The sequence below is a fragment of the Schistocerca americana genome, chromosome 2, assembly GCF_021461395.2.
Source record: "Schistocerca americana isolate TAMUIC-IGC-003095 chromosome 2, iqSchAmer2.1, whole genome shotgun sequence".
NCBI classification, from domain to species: domain Eukaryota; kingdom Metazoa; phylum Arthropoda; class Insecta; order Orthoptera; family Acrididae; genus Schistocerca; species Schistocerca americana.
The window spans coordinates 840,545,257-840,563,428 of record NC_060120.1 but is presented as its reverse complement, the minus strand read 5'-3'; the positions used below and the strand labels follow the sequence as shown (position 1 = coordinate 840,563,428).

At 42.1% G+C, this 18,172-nt stretch overlaps 1 protein-coding gene across 1 annotated transcript in view; it reads left to right on the top strand.

The window, feature by feature from the left end:
- The window catches only part of LOC124595017, a 103,674-nt gene that overhangs the window by 64,975 nt on the left and 20,527 nt on the right, over positions 1 to 18,172 (top strand). The window contains exons 6-7 of the mRNA XM_047133567.1: positions 10,936 to 11,150; positions 16,600 to 16,777. Coding sequence (XP_046989523.1) covers positions 10,936 to 11,150; positions 16,600 to 16,777 — 393 coding nt within the window. The remainder of the gene's footprint in view (positions 1 to 10,935; positions 11,151 to 16,599; positions 16,778 to 18,172) is intronic.

The following is an 18,172-nucleotide window of genomic DNA, read 5'->3' as shown; positions in this document are numbered from 1 at the left end:
CGCCAGTGAACCTCGACTGCTGGAAAACAAGGCGCGAAAAGCAGTATTCTTTCTTTGTATTCTGCGAATACTAGCTTAGCGCCCGCTGCTTCCCTCGCGTAGACTGTCTGGGCCGCAGAGATATTTTTTGGTGTCCATTTAAGTGTGTAATTTTTATGTCGTTCGCCAATTTGCAACACCTTCTAAGCTTTTCATGCTAATTAAGGCCATATAAGCATGGTCTTTTCCGAGTACACTTCTGGCAAAAAAAAAAAAAGTGATTATGGAGCTAGAGTCCAAAGTTTTTGTTAAGCGTGCCTTTGGAGATTTGTGGAGATATTTCAATAGCAACTTCCATCCCCTAACAAACATTTCTTTATAATCTAAACGAAAAGTGAAATACCAATTTACATAACTTTAGCTTTAAGATTGTTTTAACGTAACGAAATATTTGTTCAAAAATTTTCATCCTCTATTGCTCTCCCTTAGGGGTTGAATTTACAGAAACTCTGAAACATGTATTTTTTTAAATTTCTTACCGAGAAATCAAATATCAGCTGTCATAGACGTAGCCTTAAAAATCCTTTTGTTGTTCTTTAGTAGCTGTTTATTTTCAAAAAACTTTCACCCAGTATTTGACCCCCTTTGTGGGTGAATTTTCAAAAATGCTAAACCAAGTTTTTTTTATCTTCTGACTGAGAAACCAGATACCACTTCCAGCTTCAAAATTCCCTTGATAGTGAGATACTTCCAAAAAGCCTTTCACACCCTTAGGAGTGGAATTGCGGATAATCCCTTCTTAAGCGATGCCTACAGTATAAGATGCACACCCTCTCCTAACTTCAACTTTCTGACCTTAGCGGCTTGGGCTGGGTAATCATGAGTTAGAGTATCAGTCTGACCCTATTTCACTCCCTTAGGGGTTGAATTTGCAAAAACGGCGAAACACGCATTTTTTCGTCTCAAACCGAGAAGCCAAACATCAATATTCAAAGATTTAGTTTTTAAAGTGCTTTCGCTATGAAATACTTTCATAAAATGTTTCAACCCTATTTAACTGCCGTAAGAGTTGAATTTCTGGAAACAGTAACATAAGTAAGTTTTACTTCTAACGGAGAAGCCAAATACAAATTTTCATAGATTTAGCTTCGAAAATGGTTGCACAATAAAATATTTTCATGAAAACTGTCATCTCCCAGTCCCCCCCCCCCCCCCCCCCCCCCCCCGCCAGGGGGATACCACTAATTACTTCGTGACAATTTTCTCAATCTGTGTTGGCTATTTGTCAATAAATCATTTTCTTCGAGGTGATTCATTGTGTTCGAGCTCAATATTTGTTCCAAAATACTACTGCAAATCAAGATTAGTGAAATGGGTCTGTAGTTCAGCGCATTGCTTCTATATCCTTTCTTATGTATTGAAGTGACTTGTGCAACTTTCCAGTCCTTTCGACGAGGCAGCGGTTGTATATAACTGCTAACATACTGTGGGAAACAAGAGTGGTATACAGTCTGGATCGGGGGTCTTACCTTCATTAAGTGATATCAGCTGCTTTACTACACCGAAGATATCTACTTCCGCGTTACTTATGATCTAGACTTGAATTCTAAAATATTTACTTCTTCTCCTTTGGCGAATGTCGGAACACTGTGTTTAGTAACTCTGCTTTAGTGTCACCGTCATCCGTAACATCACCATTGCTATCGCTTAGTGTGGGTACTGATTGTGTTTTTCCGCTGGTGTACTTTACATTCGATAAATCTAAATCAAAAACTAAGATTCACTTCTCGTAGCTGGGGTTCCATGGTCATGCAAAATTTTGTGAACGACATCGTGGTCACCCTTCCGCTGTAAGATTATTTATTTTAGAAACACAGTAAAGTAATTTCGACCTAGTGGCCATATCAGGTGGAAATAATCAAGCTTTAGCATGCGTAAAAACATAAAAAGCGTATGACAAGACATAGCACAGAAGCTCCTTACGTATACTGCACTATTTGAATTCCATTGTGAATACATTGCACGTGTTCTACTAAACTTTTGCTTGCATCTGTAACATTGGTTGGGGAAAATGATTCCATATTTGTTTTTGTGTAATATAAAATAAAAACTTGTAGCAGTTCACACATCTGCGTCTTGAATCAAGGAACTCTAATGAGTCTCTGTGGATTTGGAGTCATAGGCAATGAGATTCCATCTCACGGACTTTTATAATCTCTCGGAATTAAACCATTTTCATTGTAGATACTTTCGGTTTATTAACCATATTAAAAATCTCTAGTGACTTCACAGCGATTGAGTATGGAGGTAGTGCAAAGCCCTTCACAAACACGAAAGGTTCTATGGAGCAGACAAATGTGCTCTCTAAAAGGAACAAAGTGAAATACATTAAGTTTTTAGAGCCATCAGTGGAACATATGCTGTCCAAGGAAGACGCTTATAGCCCCCATGCGATCCATACAGTCACGGTCCTGCAAACACTTGTGTATGGGACACCAGTGGCTGTCATGTAGTTAGTCTCTTGAGAAGATATCGACTACACGTCAAGAGGTGATACCTTGAAGACCTATGAACTATAGCCCAGCTGTACATCATTTCATTGGTCTTAAGATTAGCACATATCAAATATTTCGGTTATTTATGAGCAAATTTTAATGTCGGATGTTGATTCGGATGTTCTCTTTCCACAATCTATAAGCGCAGCTAATAAAAGTAAAAGGAAACATAGATGCCTCATAATGTATGGAGACAGTGAAATTATCCAGTCTTAACTAAAAATTGACACTTAAAAATTAAAGTGGGACATTTGCTCACTAATGTACGATTCGGTCATATCATACTTAAAGGTTAGGCATACGAAAATTTTAAAACAAGAGGCTCTCAACGTTTGAGTGTTCCGAAAAGCAACGTATTGTATTCAACATTTCCTGATCACTTAGTAACACTACCACTACACAAAAAATAGAAAGTGACCTAAAAACGCCTAAATCGAGCCACAGTCTATGACGATATACTGATATACAGAGGGCTACAGCAGAAGGGAAGAATCTGTTGTAAGCTAATAAGCACAGTACAATATATTGAACGAATCATACAGATAGACTGAAAGGAGGGAGGATGGACACACACACACACACACACACACACACTCTCTCTCTCTCTCTCTCTCTCTCTCTCTCTGTGTGTGTGTGTGTGTGTGGCGCACACACACACATACACACACACACACACACACACACACACACACACACACACACAGAGAGAGAGAGAGAGAGAGAGAGAGAGAGAGAGACAGACACAAAGACACTAAAGAGTAATAAAGCAGTAGTTCAAATAACGTGACACAGCGAGGAAAATCCAGTCGAACATCGGCTGTACCTATGCGTGTTCTGTCTTCTCCTTCTGACCTTATTGCGTATCTCCACGGCGTCAGTATGTCAGTTATTTGGGTATGGCAATGTTAGTGGTAGAGGATGGCCTGATACCCTTGCTGTCGCCACCCCTTCTACCTCAAGATGGATTTCGTGTATCCCAACTGTCTGCGTCTAGTGTTATCCCATTCAAAAGTATGAGAACGTGTTCTAAGTGTTAGCGAACGGTGTAATTGAGGTAGAATGTGGCTACCAGCGCAATATTCACCTAGCTGGATGTGGCAAGCGCCTAAAAACCACGTATACACTGGTTGGCACACTAGCTGTCGGCGTTAATTCAGTGGGTGTATTGGATGCGGGACTGCCTCGTATTTCCAAATCCCCGTAGCGGCGTGCTAACGCGCACGGCTATCCGGACAGATTCCTATTTGTGCTGTATAATCATAAGTGTTGTGCTCTGAAGCCAATGCTTAACGAAACTATAGTGCTATTAATAACATTAACAAGTGGAAAGGTTTTATGCCTCCTTCTTCACGAAAAAAAACCACGTAAATGATGACAAAACAACAAAAATTTTTAAGTCGGTAAAAAATAAAGGTTTTCGTACAATAAATTACAGCGGAAAATAGTTTTCCGTAATTTTCCGACTTTCTTCGTAAAAATATTATATTGTTTCAGACGACAAACTGCCAAAAAATTGAAGTGGTGTTCTACAATACCTGATTGGCAAGTAAATAAGGTAAACATTGCAACAGATGTAATGAAATGCCTAGATCTAGTAATAAAAGATATATTGTCGGATTTTCAATAAAATAAGGGCTCACCAATGAAGACACACGTTTTGCTAAGAAAGCTAAGAAAAATAAGTGTTTTGCAAAAACAATGGAAAATAATTTTTTCTGAAATCATGGTTACTTTTAGAGTATAAAGAACCAAACAACGATTATTTGACTGGATGCACAATTTTATCCCCGTTATTTGCTATCGTACCACCTGCCAATTTAGCTGATGAACTCTGTTCTATGCAACACGTATTTGTTCTGTCTTCTTCATATTAGATGGCGCTTCAATTCACAGATGGCAAAGAACCCCTTGAAGATCATATGTACGGGGTGTATGGTATCTCGAAAAGAGGTTACAAGATGAATATCAACAAAATTACATCACGGTTAATGGAATATAGTCGAATTAAACTAGAAAGTACTGAGGAATTTAGATTAGGAAATGAGGGATTAAGACTAGTAGATGAGTTTTGCCACTTGGGCAGTAAAATAACTGATGTTAGCCGAAGTAAGGAGTGTATAAAATGCAGACTGGCAGTGGCAAAAAAAGACGATTCTGGAAAACATAAATTCTTTAATACCACACTTAAATTTATGTATCAGAGCATTCTTTTCTGAAGCTATTTGACTGGTTGGTTGGTTGGTTGTTTTGGGGAAGGAGACCAGACAGCGTGGTCATCGGTCTCATCGGATTGGGGAAGGATGGGGAAGGAAGTCGGCCGTGCCCTTTCAGAGGAACCAACCCGGCATTTGCCTGGAGTGATTTAGGGAAATCACGGAAAACCTAAATCAGGATGGCCGGACGCGGGATTGAACCGTCGTCCTCCCGAATGCGAGTCCAGTGTCTAACCACTGCGCCACCTCGCTCGGTCTATTTGACTGGAGTAAACTCTTTACGGAAGTGAAATGTGGACGGTAAACAATCCAGACAAGAACACAAGATTTTGAAAGGTGGTGTTACAAAAAATGCTGAAGATTAGAATGGTAGATTGTTTAATGAACGAGGAGCTATTGAAGTGAAATGGAGAGAAAATAAATTTATGATACAATATGATTAAAAAGAGGGATCCATTGTTTAGACACATCTATAGGCATCAATGAATTTTATATTGGTAATGCAATAACGCACGGAGGCTGCAAAAAAGTGTAGAGGAGACCAAGGCTTGAATATAGAAGTTCTAATGAATGCAAGTTGTAGTAGTTCTGCAAAACCGAAGGAACTTGCACGGAACATACAAATGTAGAGAGTTGTATCAAACCTGTCTTCGGACGGAAGGTAACAACAACAACTGTAAGCACGACAACAACAGTTCTTAGTGATTTAAACCGTTTCTCTGATTAAAGTTTCATTGTATTGTCTTACCGATCTCTTACCTGCATTTATAGGCTATATTTGCAGGTGAAAAACCTTCTAATCTTGCTAGTTTGGAGAATTTAGACCACATGGTACACTGTGAGCATCTAACTACATCAGCCAGCTGTAGACACGAACAGTTTCTTTGTAGTGTCTGGTGGTCTTGCTGAAATTGTAGCTCCCATCGCACTTAAGGTGGGGGTGAGAGTTGCATTCAGATTTGCGGTAAGACAACCTTGGTTCACTGCCACGCCACTTGGAACATTGCACCCTTAATCATCCCGTTTTATTATTGAGTGATTTAAAGTATTCCATATTCGAGAGATTTCCTTTCAAAAGTGATGCTGGGTTCATATCATTGTGTTTCTGATTACGACAAATCGATACGAAACACGATTATCTTCAACGAAATTGTTTTTCTGATGAGGCATTTTTCCACAAATCAGGTAAAGTTAACAGGGACAAAATGGTGTCCAGAAAGTCCACAAGTTGCCTTAGATCACGTTACGGATTCCCCTAACATGAATATGTGGTGCGGTTTAATGCGCACAACAGAATCGTTGGTCTTTTCTTTTTGGCGAAAAGTCAGTAACGGCTAACATTTACCTGGATGTGTTAGAATAATTTGCGGAGCCTCAATTGAGGGACTTGCAGTCGGATGTGATTTTCCAACCACCGCATTGCGGATTGCATGGTTAGAAATTTTCTTAAAGAAACATTTCCTTGCTGGTTGATTGGGCGTGATGGTCCCACCGACTGGCTTGCAATATCGGTAGACATAACGCTTTTAGATCTATTTTTGCGGGGCTACTTTAAGGACAAGGTTTATTTTACACAAGTACCTCATCTGGATACATAAAAAGGATAATGACAGATGCTGTTTCTGATTTGATGCTACACACTGAGGGTCGTGAAACATACGGCGTGAAGTCGAATATCGATCAGACATTCTTCAAACAACAAATAGTGCGCATGTTGAATTTTATTGACATCATAACGAAAACATGACGATTCATTCTTTCATTTGCCACAAACCACAAATTTTTAAGTTCTGCAGTTTTTGTAAAATAAATATTGATAATTGTAGTAAGTCTTCAGGCATACACCGTATATTGTTGGTTGGTTGTTTTTGCGGAAGGAGACCAGACAGCGTGGTCATCGGTCTCATCGGATTAGGGAAGGATTGGGAAGGAAGTCGGCCGTGCCCTTTCAGAGGAACCATCCCGGCATTTGCCTGGAGTGATTTAGGGAAATCACGGAAAACCTAAATCAGTATGGCCGGACGCGGGATTGAACCGTCGTCCTCCCGAATGCGAGTCCAGTGTCTAACCACTGCGCCACCTCGCTCGGTACCGTATATTGCTCCTATTCTACGTTAACTTCATTTGCATCCGTTTTCCGCGCTTTCTCGAATTTAATGGAGAGCTGCATGTTAGCAGCGTTTGACAGAATTCTTATTAAACCTGATCACATGCCCTCACGGAATGAGTATGTAATTCTGCTTTGAATTGTCTTGCTTCTTGCCGCTGATTGCCAAGTATTTGGTAGTGGTTTGCAGAGTACAGATGTAGATGTAGATGAGTAGGCTTTGTAATCTTAGTGACTAGAAGATTCTTTCTTGCAAATGCTAAAAACGCAACGGAAATTAGACAAATGAGTTCACATGTTATTAACAACTATTACGAACAATAAATTTAGCAGAAATTAATGTACCTTAATCATCTTCCATAGGGAAAATTTCAGAGGCTACCTTTAAATGTGAGAAAATATGAAAAATACATGGGAACAAAATTGACGCAGAGTACAATCAAAGCACTTGAATCGAGCAGTTCTCACACTGCCAGAATGAGATTTTCACTCTGCAGCGGAGTGTGCGCTGATATGAAACTTCCTGGCAGATTAAAACTGTGTGCTCGACCGAGACTCGAAATCGGGACCTTTGCCTTTCGCGGGCAAGTGCTCTACCATCTGAGCTACCGAAGCACGACTCACGCCCGGTACTCACAGCTTCGGTAGCTCAGATGGTAGAGCACTTGCCTGCGAAAGGCAAAGGTCCCGAGTTCGAGTCTCGGTCGGGCACACAGTTTTAATCTGCCAGGATGTTTCATATCAGCGCACACTCCGCTGCAGAGTGAAAATCTCATTCTGGAAACATCCCCCAGGCTGTGGCTAAGCCATGTCTCCGCAGTATCCTTTCTTTCAGGAGTGCTAGTTCTGCAAGGTTCGCAGGAGAGCTTCTGTAAAGATTGGAAGGTAGGAGACGAGATACTGCCAGTAGTAAAGCTGTGAGTACCGGGCGTGAGTAGTGCTTCGGTAGCTCAGACGGTAGAGCACTTGCCCGCGAAAGGCAAAGGTCCCGAGTTCGAGTCTCGCTCGGGCACGCAGTTTTAATCTGCCAGGAAGTTTCATATCAGCGCACACTCCGCTGCAGAGTGAAAATCTCATTCCGGAAACATTCCACAGGCTGTGGCTAAGCCACGTCTCCGCAGTATCCTTTCTTTCAGGAGTGCTAGTTCTGCAAGGTTCGCAGGAGAGCTTCTGTAAAGATTGGAAGGTAGGAGACGAGATACTGGAAGAAGTAAAGCTGTGAGTACCGGGCGTGAGTCGTGCTTCGGTAGCTCAGATGGTAGAACACTTGCCCGCGAAAGGCAAAGCTCCCGAGTTCGAGTCTCGGTCGGGCACACAGTTTTAATCTGCCAGGAAGTTTCAGTTCTCACACTGATTTACAAGCAGTACCAAACGGACATGAGTCCACAGAATGCCATGCGATGAAACCTAACGTATTCTACTAAGTATGTAATAGAGAGCACGTTTGTCTCCTCCTTGGTATCTTTCGTGTTTGCGAAGAAGTTTTTACTACCTCCATATTCAACCAATTTGAGAAAATCTTTAAAATGCCACAGAATAATTTTGTCCGAGTTACCTTTAGGAATAGCCAACGACCTTGCCACAGTAGTAACACAGGTTTCCGTCAGATCAGCGACGTTAAGCGCTGTCGGGCTTGGCTATCGCTTGGATGGGTCACCGTTCGGGTCTGCCACGTGCTGTTGGCAAGCGGGGTGCACTCAGTTCTTGTGAGACTAATTGAGGAGCTACTTCACTAAACGTAGCGGCTCCGGTCACGAGAACTGAAAACAGCCGGGAGAGCAGAATGATGACCACATGACCCTCCGATCCGCGTGCAGTGACGCCTAAGGACTGAGGATGACACGGCGGCCGGTCGGTACCGTTGGGACTACAAGGCCTGTTCGAACTCTCATTGAGAGTAATGGAATTCCGAGAGATTATGGCAGTTTGCGAGTTGGAATCTCGATGTCCAAGCCCTCAAATCCACAAAGCCTGATTGGACTTCACTGAGTGAAGACGAAGATGTTTGAATTGTTTTTAGCTTGTAAAAATATAAAATTTACATGGAACATAGTTGAAACGTGTCACTCTCAAATGCATAGCTCGTAAGACACACACATGTGTGAAATATGCAGAGACACATACTCTGAATAGGGCCTAATCAATATTTTTGAATAAAAAATCAACAAGCATTTTTGTTATCCTGTTGGACCGCCGTCGGCGAGTGCTTCCAGACGTGAAAGCGAGCCCAGCTGCACGAAAAGCGAGTGATAAGGAACTAATTCCGTTCACACAACAGCCGGCCGGGGTGGCCGAGCGGCTCTAGGCGCTACAGTCTGGAACCGCGCACCGCTACGGTCGCAGGTTCGAATCCTGCCTCGGGCGTGGATGTGTGTGATGTCCTTAGGTTAGTTAGGTTTAAGTAGTTCTATGTTCTAGGGGACTGATGACCTTAGAAATTACGTCCCATAGTGCTCAGAGCCATTTGAACCATTTCGTTCACACAACATGAAGTTTCCTCTTTATTACTACGAAGCTTGCATGCACGGGACTGTACACTGAGGGCAGAAAAGTCATGGGATGTCTCTTCATATCATGCCACACCTCCACACCTCCTTTTTCCAGACGTAGTGGAGCATCTCAACGTGGCATCGACTCAACAAGTAGTTGGAAGTCCCCTGCAGAAATACTGAGCGGTGCTCCCTGTATAACCATTAATAATAATTGTTGGAGAGTTGCCTGTTAGGATTTTATGCACAAACTGACCTGTTGATAAATGTGCGATGGGATTCAAGTCGGACTATCTGGGTGGCCAGATCTTTCTCTCGAAATGTCCAGAATGTTCTCAAAACCAGTGACGAACGATTGTGGCCTGGTGACGTGACGCACTGTCATCCATCAAAATTCCATCGTTGTGTGGGCACTTTCAGTTCATGAACTGCTGCAAATGGTCTCCAAGTGGGCAAACATAGACATTTTCAGTCAGCGATCGGTTCAGTTTGACCAGAGCACCCAGTCCATTCCATGCAAACACAACCCACACCTTTATGGAGCCACCAGCAGCTTGCACAATTCCTTGTTGACAACTTGAGTCCATGGCTTAGTGGGGTCTGCGCCATAGTCGAACCCTACCATCAGCTCTTACCAACTGAAATCAGGACTCATCTGATGAGTCCACTGTATTCCAGCTGCCTAGGTACCAACCGATATGATTACGATCCCAGGAGACTCGCTGCAGGCGATGTGCTGTTAGGAAAAGATGCTTGCTTGAGTCATCTGCTGCCATACACTGCTAACGCCAGACTTCGCCACACTATATTGACGGATACGTTAGTCGTACGTTCCACATTGATTTCTGGGGTTATTTCACGCAGTGTTGCTTGTCTTTAAGCCGACTGCTGTGACCGAGCGGTTCTAGGCGCTTCAGTCCGGAGCCGCGCTGCCGCTACGGTCGCAGGTTCAAATCCTGCCTCGGGCATGGATGTGTGTGTTGTCCTTAGGTTAGTTAGGTTTAAGTTCTAAGTCTAGGGGACTGATGACTTCAGATGTTAAGTCCCATAGTGCTTAGAGCCATTTCAACCATTCCTGCTTGTCTTTAGCATTGACAAATCTTCAAAACAGCCGCTGTTCTCGTTCGTTAAGTGAACGCCGTCGGCCAGCGCGTTCTCTGTGGTGAGAGGTAATGCCTGAAATCTGGTATTCTTGACAAACTCTTCATACCGTTGATCTCGAAATATTGAATTCGCTAACGATTTCCAAAATGGAGTGTCCCATGCGTCTAGCTCCCACTATCATTCTCTTTCAAAGTCCGTTAATTCCCGTCGTGCGGCCATAATCTCATCGGAAACTTTTTCACACATATCACCTGAATACAAATGAAAGCTCTGCCAGTGCACAGCCCTTTTATACTTTGTGCACGCGATACTACCACCATCTGTACATTTACATATCACTATCCCATGTCTTATGTCACCACAGTGCACAAAAGAACAAATGTCAGAAACAGGCCCATTTCGTCCTAAGCAAGAAGTAGTGCCTGATGTTCCGAAAAAGCGGAGCGCCAAGTGGAGTTTCTAAACATATATATGTTCATCTCTTGCAGGTACATACCAGGCCTGGGCTTCTACAAGCGATACACGAAACCAGAGAAATACGAGGAGGCGAAGCGTATCTGCGAAGGGGACGGCGGGCACCTCGCAGTACCGGACACGTTTGAGGAGGCCGAGGAGCTGCTCAAGCTGGCGGCTGGTGACGGCCGCTCCTCCTACGTCGGCATCAGTGATATCGAGAGAGAAGGAAGCTTCGTCACCGTCACGGGTGCGAGTCGCCAAATATTGAACATCCCATACTTTACTTCTTGTCGTGTCAACAAAATCGAAATCGTTTTTACTGGAAGACAGAGATGTAGGGACTGAGATATAGAGAAGTGCAGTACACACGTAAAGGAAATTGCATATAAGTCGCTAATGGAACGACTTCAAGAGTGTTATTGCTCTGTTTGTAGTCCTTAGCAATTAGACATGACAACAGATATCAAATGAATCGAGACACATTTCTATGGTCGTGATAGTTAGCTACCAGGGAAATGTAATTCCATCAGAATTAGTTAGGTGTTCCATACATCATTTGCACTATTCTTGTATCGAGATTATGTGGAACGAGTCGTGTATAGGATATGTACCCACTATTAGTATTAACACTAAACAAAATATCTTTTATCTGATGGAATTATATTTCTATCGAGACATATGAGTCTCAACTTTACCTACGATAAGGACAGAAGCTGAAGTAATGAATTAAAATTTGTGTTATTGCTGGAACTTGAGCCCAGGTCACCTATTTACTAGCTGTATGTGCTAACCACTACACCATTGTACCATTAGGGCAAATACAGCTGCACGGAGAGCCTGATGGTTTAAGAAGAAGAAGATAGACTAAAGACATGAACTGAAGTTTGTATTGGTACAGATACAGGACGGAACTAGACTATGGCAGTGTCTGCAGCTGTGGTTGCCCGAATGTTATAGTGGTGTAGTGTTTAGCACATGTGTCTAGTAAGCAGTAGACCCGGGTTCAAGTCTTGTCTGTTGCACAAACTGTGATTCATTGCTTCAGCTTCTATCCTTGTCGAAGACATAATTTTTTAGTTCATACTCATAAAACTACACTTAAAAACTAGGTGCTTTTTTATACAGGCTACCAGTTTTGAAATAGGAATTTGTCCATGGAATACAAAGAGTTGTTCAGGAGAAATGATTTTAGGTCTGATTTAAAACTTGAATTGCTACCTGTCAAGCATTTCATGTTATTGTCCAAATGATCAAAAATTTTTGTTGCTCCATATTGAACTCCATTCTGATCCACTGACAGCTTTAATAATGCGTACTGAAGGTCATTGCTCCTAGTGTTGTAGGTATGGACATCACTGTTCTTCTCAAATTATGATGGACCATTTGTGGAGAACTTCATTAGAGAGGGTGCAGTTACAACGCCAAACTCCTTGAAGACATATTTATATGACGACTGTGGGTGAACACCACATATTACACTTACTACTCGCTTTTGTGTAGTCAGTACTTCTTCATAAGCGATGAATGGCCCCAGAAAATTGTTCATAAGACATTGTTGAATAGAACTATGCAAAATATGTCAGAGGTTGATTCATTTGTTTCCAAGAGTAGCAACAATGCAAAGAGCTAAAGAAGCTGGACTTTATTGTTTGAGAAGCTCAGTACATACTTCTTCCAGTTCAAGTTTTCATCACTATTTACATCCAAAAAGTTTGGGGCATTCTATCCTATTTACAGATTCCTCTTCGTGTGATACATCGATTGTTGGTATGCCATTTTGTTGTACAGAACTAAGTATAGCGTGTTTTCTCAGAACTTAAGGAGAGCCCATTTGCAAGGAATCAGTACATAATTATTTTCTTTTTTTTAGAAACATCGTTAGCAATTTCTTTTGTTGCTTTGTCTCTAATGAGATTTATTTTAACACTAGCATAGTCTGCAAATAATTATACTCCCCCAAGGTAATTTAATTGGGTGGTCATTCACATATATAAGGTAAAGGAGCGGACCCAGAATTGAACCTTGTGGAACTCTCCTTATGATTTCTCCTCAGTCTTTAACATTTTCTTCCGTTCCAACATTCTGTGAATTATTCAGCACTACTTTTTGCGTTCTGTTTCTTAAGCATGATCCAAAGAAGTCGTGCATAAAGCCATAAGTTCCATAAAACTTGAGTTTTTCTAAATGTGTTATGTGATCTACCCCATCATACAACAGTATAGTCTTATGAAAATGTAATACAACTGCTCAGGGGACTTAAATGTGAATCTTTCGACGATGTACTTGGTACTAAATCTTCTCACGTAAATTTAGAGAACTCTTTATTCAATGAAGATTGTGTAAACAGTCTGCTGGCACCATCGTATATTCCCATAGAGATCATGAGACAAGACAGATTAGAGTGCACGCACGAGGTAATTTTTCACTCATTCAGTATACAAGTGGAAAAGGTCAAGAATCGCCACTTCACGGTGGCTTGCTTAGTATAGACGTAGATATAAATTTTGTTTCAATTTTTCTCATTCCTCTGCTTTCCTTTTTTTCTTGTCTAGCAGCAGGCCCAAAAAAATTTCTCCAGAAGAAATTTTTACCTTGCATGAAGCTATTTGCTGTTATTCAGGAAAACGTGCTTGGGGCATGTAAAATATGAGAGGTACACTGGTAGACTGAAAGTGTATCATGGTGTCAGTATTCAGTTTGTTACACACAGAACAGTAACTGATTTGTAAAAAAGTCTGAAATACAACTAGCGCGGTCTGTTGGAATAAAATTATAGCATTCATGCGCATGAACAGATTGAAGGAAAGTTACATGTATCCAAATCTTGATGGCTAATCGGACGTTTGAACCCTACTCCTCCATAAAGAGCATCCAGTGTTTAAACTTCGACTGGCAACTTCGAGTTCGCTCTACCTTGGGTATGGCTGGCTGCTGCAGGCACTCTGATATGTAAACTTAATTATCGTTTCAGCTATGGTGAAACATAGAGTCCATTTGATTTGACGCTACAGCCAGACTGTTAGCACAATTTATCGTTGCCTAAACCCTTAATATGGTGTTTCAGAAGAATCTAATGTGTCGTCGGTTCGATGTCAGCACTTTAACCGAACCAACACAACATTTCGGTTACACAACAAAATACACAAGTTTAAAGATTGTCGATTCAGATAAATGCCTGGAATCATGAAGTAGAAACCGGTGTGAAGCTGGTGAATCGAAGACAGCATTTTATTGGCAGAACATTTAGAAGCTACAACAAATCTACTAAAGAGACTGTCTAAATTAGGCTTTTCCGTCCTCTTCTGAAATAGTGCTGCGCGATAACACATCGTTGCTAGATAGGAGTGACGGAAGGTATCAAAAAATTTCAAAGAAGGGCAGAGGTTTTTGTATTAATGCGAAATAAGGAAGAGAATGTCACGGATATAACAAGAGAGATGGGGAGGAATTTATTAAAATAAAGGCTAGGATTCGTTGTGGCGAGATGTTTTCAAGAAATTTCGAGCACTGCGTTTCTCCTCTGGAGGCAAAAATGTTTTGTTAACTTTCCCTCGCCCCTCACCTTCCGAACATGGAAAGAAATTACCATCCTAATAAATGAAGACAAATCAGAGCAAACACTGACAGATGTAGGTGTTCAAAACGATCCTCTTTTATTTATCAGTCTCATTTGCACATTTTTTAATTCACAGCATGTTTGAACCTCTCCTGATCTTCTTCAGACCTATGTAGTGGCGTCAGAAGATGATCCAGGGAGATCGAAACGCGTCATGTATTAAAAACGTGGAATTGTGACTGAGGAATAAATGAGAACTGTTTTGAACCTCTGAACTCAACTACTTGGATCTGAAGATGTTCCAGAGAGACCGAAACGTCATGAATTTAAAAATGTGCAAGTGAGACTGGACACCAATACCAATACAGTTGCTGTTCTGACGCAGTGGTTATGTTACCTATAGCGATTTAGTTATTCGTTTTTCTCACACACTATTCGAGAGTGGAACGATAGAGAATTAGAATGAACGTGGTTCGATGAACCCTCTTCCAAGCACGTAAGTGTGAATTGCGGACTAGTCATGCAGATGTACACTGCGGAACAAAAGTAATGGGTCACATTTTCGAATAACTGAAATTGCCTCCTTGCCAACGCCCTTGCCGCAGTGGTAACACGGGTTCCCGTCAGATCACCGAAGTTAAACGCTGTCGGGCTGGGCTAGCACTTGGATGGGTGACCATCCGATCTGCCGAGCTCTGTTGGCAAGCGCGGTGCACTCAGCCCTTGCGAGGCAAAATTAGGAGCTACTTGTTTGAGAAGTAGCGGCTCCGGTCTCGTAAACTGACATACGGCCGAGAGAGCGGTGTGCCGACCAAATGTCCCTCTATATCCGCCTCCAGTGACGCGTGTGGGCTGAGGATGACACGGGGTCCGGTCGGTACCATCGGTACCGTTGGGCCTTCTAAGGCCTGTACGACGGAGTTTAGTTTTAGTAATTGCCTGCTTTGCAAGGAAAAGTTTGAAGTTTGGCTCAGAGATGTCTAGAGCCTTCCTCTGTAATGGCGCAAAAGCGTAGTGCCCTGCGACGTTGCCCTTGGGCTCGGCAACGTTTCAGACAACGTACAAAAAAAAAAAAAAAAAAAAAAAAAAGACCTCAACTTAGAGATTCATGTAAGCTGTATGGGGGTTAATGATGTTACATTGACACTGAAGCTCACCACATCTGCCTAACACCACTGCGGACGTTTCACACAATGAGCCCGTCTTACCCACATGTCACCCCATGTTGGAGGTCAGCCGGCCGCTGTGGCCGAACGGTTCTAGGCGCATCAGTCTGGAACCACGCTGCTGCTACGGTCGCAGGTTCGAATCCTGCCTTGGGCATGGATGTGTGTCATGTCCTTAGGTTGGTTAGGTTTACGTAGTTCTAAGTCTGGGGGACTGATGACCTCAGATGTTAAGTCCCGTAGTGCTTAGAGCCATTTGAACCATTTGATGGAGGTGAGAACCGGGACACCCAGAATTGAAATCACACAGTTTTGTTATGTGTGGCCGAGGAAAACTTCTCAGACACACCGGCGTCAGGGGGTGGCATAAAGAGGCGTCAATGAGACCACTCCTCTCCCTGGGGCGTTGATTCCCACACATATCTCGGTTGAAAACGACAGCTCGCAGTGCCACGAGCAACACGTAGATGACAGCCTGGCACGTTTCAGCCCAGCTCTAACACATTGTGAGGCTGCATCCCCACGGATCACGATCCCACCCCTTTTGAAGGCAGCGCAAACGCAGTTTTTGCTCTCGTGTACAGGTTGGAACCACTAGGGACTGTTCATAACCATTCGACGAAATCTGAATGTGATCCGAAGCAGCAAAGGATACTCCTGATTTTTCAAATGTCCCGTTTTCCGCCCTCTCGTGGCGTAATGACGTGGTAGTGCGACATTAACATGTGCGTGAATAAAACGGCAAAGGGTTCCAGTTCTGCAACACCCTTGGTGCCACCCACGCAACCTTGTTAGGCACGTTACAAATGTTGCTTGTAAAATTTGGACACCATTCCAACTTGGGGTTGGGGTTTAAGCAACCCCTTCGACATTCCTTGGGTGGTTTTTGCCTAGCTTGTAAGGGAGTCTTTTTAACTGCTGTGTTAACTGTAGTATCTGAGAATGCACTCCTCATTTCAGTTCTCGTTTCACAGGCCAATCGTTGGGTGAGTTGGCGTTTGACAACTGGGCTCCGGACGAGCCGAATGACTTCCTGCACTTCCTGGGGGGCGAGGACTGTGTGGAGCTGAAAGCGTCTGGCCTGCTCAACGACATCAACTGCGGCATCGCGCTGCCGTTCTTCTGCGAGAGACCGTTGCCCTCCAGAATGAGGTAGCCGCTCCCCTCCACCAGGAGCAATACGCTACCGCAGATGCTCTACAGTTCAGCAGCACCTCCTTCTAGGGATTAGGTGCTATACTCACCTGCTCCCGTCTCTGTCATCTATCCACCCCTTACGAGGTCTCTCCAGTTTCCTCTTTCTTTCGGCCGATAATTTACTTATTTTCTTTTAATAATCTAATTCCTATCATTCTATCGACACCATCCTTCCATTTCATTAAGTTGTCTTCTATCTTGTCATTAACTGAAAATTTTTTAAATCTGATTTTACTGACTCATTCCTCTGTTGGTTAGTTGGTTACGTGTTCCATGGATCCTTTTGCACGATAGATAGTAAAGACATGGAGTGAGTCATTATATTCGCATCGCAAATTAATTTTTACATATGGTTGCATTCTGAACATTTCCGAGATTTTGTTTCGAAAACAAAAAAATGTACAGATTTTGTGAGTTAGTAAGACCGAGCCACCATTTTTTACAACTTACAGTAATAGAAATTCTTCTGTGGAATGCAAAGGGTTGTCAAGGAGAAACTTTCCCAGTTTGTTTCCTAATTTTACTTTGCTGCCTGTCAGACATTTTATATCACTGGGTAAGTGATCAAAAAGTTTTGTTGCAGCATTGTGCACCCCTTCTTATGCTAAGACACCTTAATGTGGAATAATGAATGTCTTTTTTGCTTGTCGTACTGTAATTCTGCACATCATTGTTCCTTTTGAACTGAAGTGGATTGTTTACAACAAACTTCATGAGGGAATAAATATACTGTGAAGCAGTTGTCAGAATGCCCAACTATTTAAACAGATGTCTACAATACCATCGATGGTGAACACCACATAATATTCTTACAGTGCGTTTTTGTGTAATGAAAAATGTTATTCTTAAAGATGAGTTATCTCAGAACATGACATTACATGAATGTGCTTTTTCCAATTTAAATTCTCATCAAAGTAGACATCACATAATTTTGAAATTTCCACCCTATTTATTATTTTCTCGTCATGTGTTGCAGTTGTCGTTGGTGTAGTACCTCTAGATGTGAAGAACTGAGTATGTTGTGTATTTTATAAGCAGAGCGTGAGATCTTCTCCAGAACGCCAATCAATGATTCTTTTAAGAACTTTGCTTACTATTTCTTCTGCTTCTGTATGTATGCTTAGTTTGGTTACAGCACTAGTGTCACCTGCAAAAAGAACTAATTCTGCTTGTTGCTTACTAGACGGAAGATCGTTTACATATATGAAGAACAATAGTGGATCTAAGGTTGAGCCTTGGGAAACATCATACGTGATTTCTTCTCAGTAAGAATTATGGCATTCACAGACTATATTGGTTGAATAACTAAGTGCAACTTTCTGCATTCTTTTGGTTAGCTATGTCATTATC